The 10,570-nt window shown below is 52.3% G+C and overlaps 1 protein-coding gene across 2 annotated transcripts; it reads right to left on the bottom strand.

The window, feature by feature from the left end:
- Window positions 1-4,994: 4,994 nt before the first annotated feature.
- On the bottom strand, window positions 4,995-6,988 carry LOC101773285 (NAC domain-containing protein 92). 2 transcript variants are annotated; one of them, XM_004952832.2, is made up of 4 exons: window positions 6,918-6,988; window positions 6,374-6,630; window positions 5,965-6,269; window positions 4,995-5,855 (listed from the first exon to the last, which is right to left on the bottom strand). In XM_004952832.2, exons 2-4 carry the CDS (start codon window positions 6,567-6,569, stop codon window positions 5,253-5,255), a joined length of 1,104 nt encoding a protein of 367 aa, XP_004952889.1. In that variant the 5' UTR covers window positions 6,570-6,630; window positions 6,918-6,988; the 3' UTR covers window positions 4,995-5,252. The 2 variants fall into 2 exon arrangements, with proteins under 2 accessions (XP_004952889.1, XP_022679460.1); XM_022823725.1 differs by lacking the exon at window positions 6,918-6,988 and adding an exon at window positions 6,736-6,890.
- Window positions 6,989-10,570: the final 3,582 nt, after the last annotated feature.

Below are 10,570 nucleotides of genomic sequence, written 5' to 3'. Positions count from 1 at the left end.
ACACACCGATACTACTGGACAAATTTTAGGTTACTGGTGACTGTCACAGCGCAGTACCTTTCCTGTTTCACGCAGCAAGAATGATGAACCTACCAGTCAGGTACGGATCACCCCCACATTGATGAGATCCGCAACAACAGGTGGCAGAGAGACATTAACCTGATTACCTGAAGCACCCTGTGTGCAGTAAACCGCAGAGGTGAAGCGACCGAAGACTTTACATGTGGAGGAAGAAGGGAATTCAGCTGGCGACACTCTGACACGGTCCGTGCTCGTGGTTTCAGCGTGGACCGGCAAAGAGTACATTTTATGGCAGTAAGAACTCCAATCAGCCTACACACGAGGTGAGAAAATACTACTCCGTAGAAGTTACGCTGCGCGACGCACATGCTGACAGCACACTTGTGCAGTAACTGATTAAATGAGCGTGCATGATCCTATTTATTACGGGGAAAAGCTAACGGTCCACCGATTGCTTCTTTGCGATCAGTGACCCCCTCTCTGTTCCTGCCCCTCCTGTTGAGGTTGAAAACAGCTCAACATGTTTTTGCACTGTTTTGTGCAGCGTTCTTTTACCTTGTCCAGTGATATTACTTCGATATATTGGTACGGTTTGACCATTGCTAATTACTAGTATTCATGTCCCGGGTTTAGCGTGGTGCGGTGAACTTGAGTTTCTACACAATCGTTCGTGCGGAAGAAGCAAGTTTCTCATACCTTTTCTAAATTCAGGGTTCAAATTTGCAGCAAAATTGATGGTAACAAGCAAGGGCCAAACCAAAGGTTGGTCCCACCGAGTGAGCTGACAGTGCTACATCTATGTTATAAATAAAATAGGCCTACTAAAACCTTGCAGCAGATTTTCAGAAACATTTTTGAACCGAAAGTCTGGCAATTTTAGCCAACTGAAAGTCAACCATTCATTCATTCTGAAGTCTGAAAAAACCAATAAAAGCAAGCTCCCCCGGCCAAAATGTTTGAACCTCGTGCAATTGCAGCAGATTTTCAGAAACATGTTTGAACCAAAAGTCTGCCAATTTCATCCACTCGTTCTGGAATCTGAACAGCCCAATTAAAGCAAGCTCCCCCGGGCGTTCGCTCCACCCAATTTCAGAATTCAGAAGAGCTTCAGTTCAGACCGCATGGGTCGATCCATGCAATGCAGCGCAGGCAACAACTGCCAGCCTTGAGCCCGCGTTCGTACGCGCGAGGCGGCCGCAATCGGCGCGCGCGCATCGCCGGCGAATGGACCGAATGGACGGCGCAACCACCAGCCGCGGAGGTGGCCCGGCCCCTGGCCCGGCAAGGACAGCCGACAGGGACACATGGTTCCATCAATACGGGAAGCTAGGACATGGCCGCCCTCGGTCATTCCCCGAGCTCGTTCCCGGCGCGCGTGCGCGATCCGACGAGCGGCGCAAAGCCGGCGGGGCGCGAACGGCGCGGAACTACGCTACGGGAGTAGCTGGGGGGACTGTGATGAGCTACTACTAGCTACTGGGCGCGGTTACGACGTGATTGGATTGGACGGATGGTGTTAGCCGGCGGGTTTAGATCGGATGGTACCGCGTGATTATGTCACGATAATTATACTGCGGTTTTAATCGCCGGGGGCATGCGTAGTTATAGCCGTAGATGCGGTTTGCGGTGTGTCTTGTACATGTCGAGTCGATGGATCGGAGGCATTCATGAGCGTGCGTTTGCGGGCTTATTTTGTTGATGATCGCGTGCCGCCGCCTATGAGAGGTTCGTTCTTCCGCGCGTACGTACAGTACGTCGGAGTACTTGTGGAACATGGAAGCGGATAGGGACGTGCTTGCTACATGGTTAAGATCCAACGCTACCGTCAAACGGGGTCTTCTCCCTTTTCTATCAGGGCAAAACGGGGTTATACAAATCACGTGCTAGGTGCTACTGAAAAGGTGGTGGTAGTACGAGGAACATGTATTTAATTAAATTTTATATTATATACAAATCACGTGTTTGAATCTTTACTCCATACTAAAATTCATGTCACATCGAATATTCGGAAGCTAATTAGAATATCTAAACATGAGCTCCATCTGTGCAATTGGTTTTGTAATTAGTCTATATTTAATACTCCTAATTAGTATCTAAATATTTGATGTGACAGGAATTTTAGGAGCTCCTAACGAAACAAACGCCCCTCAGTACCCGATCCTAATCCGGAAGCTTTCTATTTTTTTGTTGTTTTATGTTCTTCTGGGCCAGGCCGCCAGCAGCTATTCTTGTATGGGCCCCTACCCAACTTGCCTTATGGGCCGTTTTATTTTGATGGTGGCCAATTTCGAGTGTTTGGTATTCTGAATTACTTGTACTTTTTGTTCACTATATATTTATTAGCATCACCTGCTCCCGTTCTTCCCATTTCTAAAATTTTCTCAACTCTCTTTTCCTTGTTACAGGGCACTCATAACAGAATCCATGTAGCATGTTTTATAGCATAACTGACCTCGGGATTATGTCAAGAATAATTCCTTCCAATGTTTAACAAGAAAACGAACAAGTATACGGTGTACCTCAACCCCTATGCATGAGTCTCCCAAGAGGCAATAAACACCAAAGTCACGGATCAAATACATGCTCGTGCTCCACGTCCCATCCATGCCACACCCACCAATTCCAACGCCTCGTGTCCTTTTCCACTCCAATTCCTCGCAATTTATTTGGGCCTACGAATATCTTATCTTGTCCCAACCAAACTTTTGTTAGATCCAGGGGCGTCTCCTGCTGATGGGGATATGCCCTGCCCTGCCCTGCTTCCCGCGACGTATCTTGACCCGGTTCGTTGCACTGCATGAGCAGATGCCCAGTAGGAGTGTACTCCTGTTCACGTAACGGTCTCATCTATTCTATACCTGTCGAGATCCTCGAGTACTGCCATAAACAAAAAAGAAAAAGGAGCCCGCCCATAGTTTTGCGCCACTTCGGCCTTGCAGATGTGTTTCCTGATGTGGCTGAGGGTGATAGGGGCTTTGACAGATGGTACCATCTCACACACCAGAGCTGGACAGATCCGCCCAACTTGGGGTTTTGATTTGTTATTTTAACATGTTGCTGGAAAAAATGACGAAAGAGACTGGACCCTGCATCCCATCTTTGCAGAGTTGCTGTTTTACACTTGGCAAGTTCACATCAGATGGCATCTGCACGTCAAGAGGATAAAATACAGCAGGGTTGGGTTTGTAATCTGTCAGTGGCGTCTCGCCAACTCGGAATCATGCCCGACATATTCCCAACACCCGCTTCAACCCTTCAATCATGAGTAAACAATGAGAACGCCAATGCGATCGACCTGGCAGTGCAATCTGCGTACACACACACACACTCTTTCAACACATACATAATAAATTCGAAGAAAAAACTTTGTAATTTGAATCCATCGTGCATGCGTCTTTATCTGAAACTCTCTAACCGTAAAAAAGAGCGGAGATAATGTCCAAAGATACGAGACAGATTAAAAGAAAGCCGAGGAGATATGCTAAGATAATTTAGCCCCCGGTACGGTGGTGGGGCCCCGGCACGCGACATGCCAGGGAATCAGAGGATCTAGAAGCGGACGCACCTGTCCTCGCGGGACTCGCCCGTGGCGGCACATGGTTTCCCTTTTTTTTCTATTAGCAGGTGAACCAACCTCCCCTCCCCGTTACTGGCGCTCATGATCAGCCGGAGCGGAGCCCGCGGGTCCGCCGTGCTGGACTGAAAGCAACGCGAGGTCGCGAGGAGAGGAGAGGGAGCTTTTGCTCGTGGGGTGGACGCGGGCCGGGCGATCCGGCGATGGCCGATGTCATGGCGCCACCGATGCCGCTGCGGGCGACGGACAAAACGGATGACATGGGGGAATCTCATCTCCGCGGGCTCCACCACCCCCTCTGCGCCGCGGACGCAACGAGGCATGGGAGCCAGGTGGCGGTGACATGCGGCGTTGCGCTTGCGCGCTTCAGCATGTGTTGCTAGGCAATAGGCATCCTGCTGCATGAGCCTCTTTCCTTTTTTTTTTTTTTTGCATGTGTTAGAGGGTTGGAAAGTGGAAAGCCAGGCTCCAAAGGCAATGGAACCGGCCGGCCATCTTGCATTGTGGCACTTGCAGATGTGCTAGCTAGATGAGGTGCACTGGGGCATGGGACAAAAGGGTAGCAACGGGGGGCTGATGGCTCAGGCGCCACCAAACCATGCTAGGAGGTTTAATGCTGGATTAGCCCGGCACAACTATAAGTCAAGCTTTTAGGTTTAAGATGATATCACTTGTATCTGTTTCTCTTTCAAAGGGAGAAGCACCGGCCAAAAGATACATCGGTTGGATATTCTCTCTTTTCTGCCATGTAAAAAATCTAATGCCTCTATATATTTTGCGTGCGGTCCTTGTTTTCGTGCGATGTGGTCACTATACATTGCTATGTAATCTACTTTCTTCCAAAGAGAACACTTTTTGTTGCGAGGTTATGGCGGATTTTCCGTGTTCTAATGCATCTTTCTAGCTGTCACACAATGGTACTCTTAACATGTTGCGAGATTATCGCAGAAATTTCTGCATTCCAAATGAATTTTCCAGCTGTCACACAATAGTATTTTTTTAAGACACGCAATAGTTGCATGATTATTGCAGAATTCTCGGGCCATACTACGTTGCGAGGTTACTGCATAATTTCCGGATCATTGTACGTTGCAAGGTTACTGCATAATTTCCGGGTCATAGTATGATGCGAGGTTATTGCATAATTTTCAGGTCACAAACAGACCTTTTCCAGTGATCAAACAACAATAGTCTTAATATGTTTCAAGATTACAATAGAGGACTTTCCGAGACTGGCAACAATAATCTTAGTATGTTGCATGATTACCGTAGAACTTTTGGTGTTCCAAATGGACCTTTCTAGCTGTTGCACAACAGTAATCTTGCTGCAGGATTGTGGTAGAAATTTCTGTTTGGAAGTGGACATTTCCTGCCATCGCACAATATTAATGCTAGTGTGTTGCGAGGTTACCATAGAATTTCCGCGTTCCAAAATAGACCTTTCCGGCTGTCACACAACAGTACTCCCATTACAGTAGCAACTCCAAACCAAATCGATCTAGTAGACTACAGTACTATACATTGCTGATTGCTCACAACTTCTTTCCCTTTTGCATGACAACATCCAATTGCACTACAATACAACAATAATCCCGGTTCCCAATCCAGTAACTAATACTAATTCAATTCTTAATGATGATCCATCAAGAGATCGAGCTCAGTAGCCCCAAAGGGAGGCTGCGTGATCCATGTGCTGCCGCGACGAGATCTCGCCGGGGTTCACCTCCGAGGTGAGGCCGGTGTCCTGCGACGCGCCGCCGCCACCGCTCAGCCGCTCCCTCTCTCCCAGCTTGCTGTACCACCCGCCGCCCTCCTGCAGGAGCTCATGCACCATGCCGCCCACGCCCGCGGCGCCGTCGTACTGCGCCGCCTGCATCATGCTCGCCAGGAACGGCGAGGCGGAGGACGCCATGGCGAGGTGGTGGTCCGCGGCCGCCGCGGGGCCGGCGGAGGGGAGCAGGAAGGGTGGGTTCAGGAACTGGCCCTGCAGCGCGTTGGAGAAGCAGGTCACGTGTTGTGCCGGTGGCGGCAGCTCAATACCCGCCACCGCAGAAAGCGACATGGCGCCGCCGCCGCTGCCACCGGACACGTCCATCAGCGGAGGCAGCGCGCACGCGGCGAGGTCGTCCGCCATGGACATGGACGACGGCCCCACGACGTCCGCCACCTCCACGCATGGGCCCGACGACCTCTTGCCGCCAGCAGCCACCAACGGCGGCTCGATGCTCTTCTTGAACACCCTGCACAGCACCCACTCGTCCTGCGCGTCGTAGCCAAGAGATTAAACAGCGGTTAGATGGATCCACACGCCACTCGCTGGCGAGGCATGATTATCGATAGACGACATGCACAGGCAGCGAATTAAGCACCTTTGACGCGCCAGCTCTGATCGAGGGGATGAGGCTGCTCCTGTTGCTGGTGCCGGCGTGCTTGCCGTCGAGGCGGTACTCGTGCATGACCCAGCCGGTCTTGCCTCCCCTGGGTGCCCTCCCCGTGTAGAAGACGAGCGTCTTCTTCATGCCGACGAGGGCTTTGCCCCTGAAGATCTCCCGGTCCTTGCCCGTCGCCTTCCAGTAGCCGGACTCGGTGGCCCGGTTCGTCCTCAGCCCCGTCGGGTACTTGCGGTCCTTGACGCAGAAGAAGTACCACTCCTTCTCCCCCATCGTCGCCCGAGCTGCAGCACACCGCCACCATACATGCGCGCACGTGTGACTTCAACCATTAATGAATGATCCTCGAAATCTGACAGTGAAAAGATCGATCAGCTGGTAGGCTTACCGGGCAGGTCCCATGGCTCGCACTTGTTGAGGTCGGCCTCGCCGACGGCGCGCGGGGCGAAGCGGGGGTCGGCGGCCTTCCTGGTGAGGTAGTGCGTGATGAGCTCCTCGTCGGTGGGGTGGAACCGGAACCCCGGAGGGAGCTCCATGGTCTGCTGCTGCTGCAGCAGCTGGTGGTGGTGCACGTCGTGCTCCATCTCCTGCCTGGCCAGTGAGCTAAGGATCGCCGTCTAAACCCTCGGTTTGATCACAGCTTATCTGAGATGCACAATCACACAAGCAGTACTCGTCAGCACAAACAGCGACTCGATGAAGATTTTGGTGATCATACAAGAGAGAATCAGGGAAAATTTATTTGTGGACCTAGCTAGAGCAAGCACTTCAATAATCAGGAACCAAATCGAACAAGCAACAACGAAAGAAAGGCTGCAAGAAACTGCATCGATGCAGCACAATATGGCGAGCACATAAAGAAACAGAGGGGATATCACAGGTAGCACCATCAGAACAGTGCGGATCTGGAGATCGAAAAGGAGGCTGCTAACCTTTTGGGCTTGTTGTGGACGGATTCTTCCGGGCGATCGGAAAGAGTGGAGTTGTTAAAGGTGGGAGGGGGACGACGGGGGGCTTATATACTGCGAAAGGAGGCGGCCGGGTGCTGCCGTTTTAGAGGGAAAGAGACGTGGCCAAGAAGGAAGCAGAACACGCGGTGGTGCTGGTGCACGGCAGCCGGCCGGCTGTCCGGCCGGGGTGATGGGTCTCCTAGTTAACCTTTTGACTTTGACGGCCATGGAGTGGTTAATTATTTTACCGAGCCCATGATCCCTCAATATCATTCGTGGGGCCCGCTGGTTAATTTTGTTGATATTTATTGAAACTGACCGTTTAACTTTCATGGAAAACTGACTGTTTTCTGTCAAAGGTTTTGTCTATTATTTCTCCACAAAATTAAATTGGGCTAGTTGCACTGCAATTTCTTTGAAAATTTAAGGGAAAAATGTATATACCCGGAGCTTAGGTTGCACGTAAGGAGAGGTGTCGTGTCGGTTGGAGGGTTTTCTCCTCCTCCTCTTCTTTTTTTTGAATTGGGGGTTTAATTTACTATTTTTGTCGCTCTGAAGAATGGGCGCCTCCTGAAATCATCATAACTGTGCTTCTAGAAAATTTTGTCACTTGGTACTTCATAGTTAATGTATTGTATTACTGACTGATCTGATGTCCGGGTTTATCAAGCTCAAGGTATGGGAATAATGATTATACACTGAATTTTGTTTTGACGATACATTGAGAATTATCCAAAAACAACAACGAATAGTTGATTGGGTCTAGCTAGCAAACAGTATTTCCCGTGCGAATTATTCCCAAATGAAATAGTATCTTTTTGATATATGGGCGATGCACAAAACGTCGTCGCGTTATGGGCAAAACAAAGAACATCGTGCCAAATACAGCACTAGCCGCCAGCATGATTCCATACAGTAACTGTACCACTTCAAGAACGAGTTGACTCGACAGTTGGGTGCCCCTATCCTGTTTGGCCTATCCGGCCAAGTGCCCATACGCCAAAAGATGCAGTTCGTTCCCAGCACACACCTCATCGGCCAAAATACACAACATGTGGAGCTGTGGACCGCAGCACTGCAACATGCCATGCATGATCCTCGTCCAATTATCGTGTGGGGCTCTGCGGGAGCAGGGCCAATGATCCATCCTGCCCTACTTTGTACGTAGTCCTGCGAGATCTGAATTTCTGGCCATTTTCTGGTGGTGGATGCAAACCATAGCGGCTACGGACACTGTTGCGAGGTCTGACGAGCTCACCGTTTGGCATGCACAAGCAAGAATTCTAGATGGACCTCATGTGCAGCCTTCTTTTCCATGAGCCAAAAAAAAATCAACCTGCATGCACTCATCATCATGGTCATCATCATCCTGTCATCTACATCGAAATCATGGGAGGACCGCGAGGATCTTTCCAGTCGGGTCGTGTAGGCCCACTGATCGATTTCTAGTTCGAGTGGATCAATCCCATATGGATTAGATGGCTGGACCTTACCTGAGTAACTGAGTTTGATGTTGTTCCATTTATTCTCTTTGCATAGCTGCATTTCTCATCGAGTATTTCAGTTCTTTCCGAGCACGTCGCGCTACGGGTAAAAAGATGTCGCCTTCGTACTCATACCCATACCACCGCCATTGAGCATGCAGTGGTGTTACGAATGTGTACTTACGACCGCAGGCGTACACGACACGACATTATTACGTCAAATTGTACCCGACCCCTCTCAAAAAGAACGAACAAGTGTATCCCTAGACAATACATATACATAGTCGATGCTGCAGATACGCACGGTGCGGCGGGGCCGGACCACTGGTACTGTAGCCACGTATCGTATCGCAGCATGTCGCCGTCGCCGCACAGCGCACGTCTCCGTCCTCTCCCTCGCCTTGGCCATCCCACATTTCAACGCCGGGCTGCTGCCAATGGACATACGCTTTCGCTGCGAAAACGAGCCAGATCATCAGCTCGTGAGCTCCATCGCGCACGTGTTTTTTTTCTCCCTTTCTCTCCGCTTGCAGGGCTTGCAGCGGCTTCGATCGCTTCGCTGCCATGGATGACCATGCGCGCCTGACGTCGGGGATGAGCTGAGGCAGACGGGAAAAAAAAAAGGGCCGAGAGAGGAGAGACCCGTGGCCGGCCTGATTGATATGCGCATCGTGGCTGGTGCCGGGCCTTTCGTTCCCGTCCAGTTCGGTCAGCCGGCCGGGCGGCTGCAGTGAGAGGCGGCAGCACAAAGGCAGCAAAAGCGGCAGCCAACAATGACACGCCGTCCCGACGCACGCCTCCTCCGATCCTCCTCGCCCTTTTCCCCGCGGCCGCGCGACGGCGACACCGGCCCGGAGGCGGCAACGGCGACTTCACGCGCCGGGCCGCGTGTCGCGGACGGCCGCCGCACACGCGTACGCGCATTCGCGCGTCCGGCTCGGGTCGGTTGGGTTCGCGGCCAGCTCTAGCTTTTCGGCGTCGTGGTCGCGCGCCTGCACGAGCACATGGCGCCCGGGCGGCTCGCGCTGTCACGTAGGTTTACGAAGGCCCCCGCCTACCTCACCGGGGGTTCGTAATCAGCGGCACAGTACGTACATCTCCGATCGCGACCGCCGGCCGGGTGATTGCGTCCCGGAGCGGGGTGTTTTAGTACTAGCTACTAGTACAATCACGCCCCATTAAAGAAGGTTATCGCCTCTAATGATTGCGTGTTGCTTTCTCTCTCGCTACTGCAGCGATGACGGACGTGGGTCATCGGAGATTGGAATCGGATTAAGCCTCAGTTCCCCGCCACGTACGCGTGACGGGGCGAGGACCGGTCTCGAGTGCGCTCGATCGATCCGGACCAGCAGGCTCGAAATCATGGCGATTAGAACCCCCGTTTCACTGTCACCACTCGCTGTGTGATTAATTAGCACAATAGCACACGCGCGCGTGCACTTCAGAATTCAGATTACTGCATGCAGTTCCTGATTAATCGCAGCAGTTTTAACTAACTCATGCTTCTTTCTCTGATGATCTGATCATCTTCTCGTTTGATCTGCATGGTTCCTCAAGCTATACCCCGCGCGATTGACAATAACAGCTGTACCACCGCCCCCGTCAGCATCACCGTCATCATCGTCTGGAACGTAACCGCGGGTTGGCCGCCGCGCATCACACGTCGCCCCGCGTCTCATCATTGCCCGCACGTACGCATTGGCACCGGCGTTGCGTGCTCGCCCATGCGGCGCTGTAGCAAGCAACCCACCACCGGCCGCCCCAGGTCAAACGGAACAAGGAGGAGTCGGAGACCGGCCGCGCCACCAATCATCGTCGCCGGCAGCGCGGCGGCACACATGGCGCGACGCCGCCCAGGCCACCTCTTGAGCGCGCCACCGCACGATCACACCGCTGGCCAAGTAGACAGCTAGGAGCTAGCCAAGTTAGCCCGGGAGGCCGGGCCTTTCCAAAGACCCCGTCGCCTTTCTGTTCGTTGCTTGCGCTCCCACGCCTCTCCTCTCCAACACGGCAGGCCGCGGCAAAGGGGAACGGCGCGCGACGGCGAGGCCGGCCGGCGGGGGCGGGCGAGTTCGGCGGGTCCAAGGCGAAATCTCTGACCCCGGGGCGCATGCTTGCGAGTTAAGAATGCTATCCGTTGGGCGCGCGGCG

Source organism: Setaria italica, chromosome I (genome assembly GCF_000263155.2).
Source record: "Setaria italica strain Yugu1 chromosome I, Setaria_italica_v2.0, whole genome shotgun sequence".
In the NCBI taxonomy this organism is placed as follows: domain Eukaryota; kingdom Viridiplantae; phylum Streptophyta; class Magnoliopsida; order Poales; family Poaceae; genus Setaria; species Setaria italica.
Note: the sequence above shows the minus strand (reverse complement) of the source record. Positions and strands in the feature narration are given on the sequence as shown.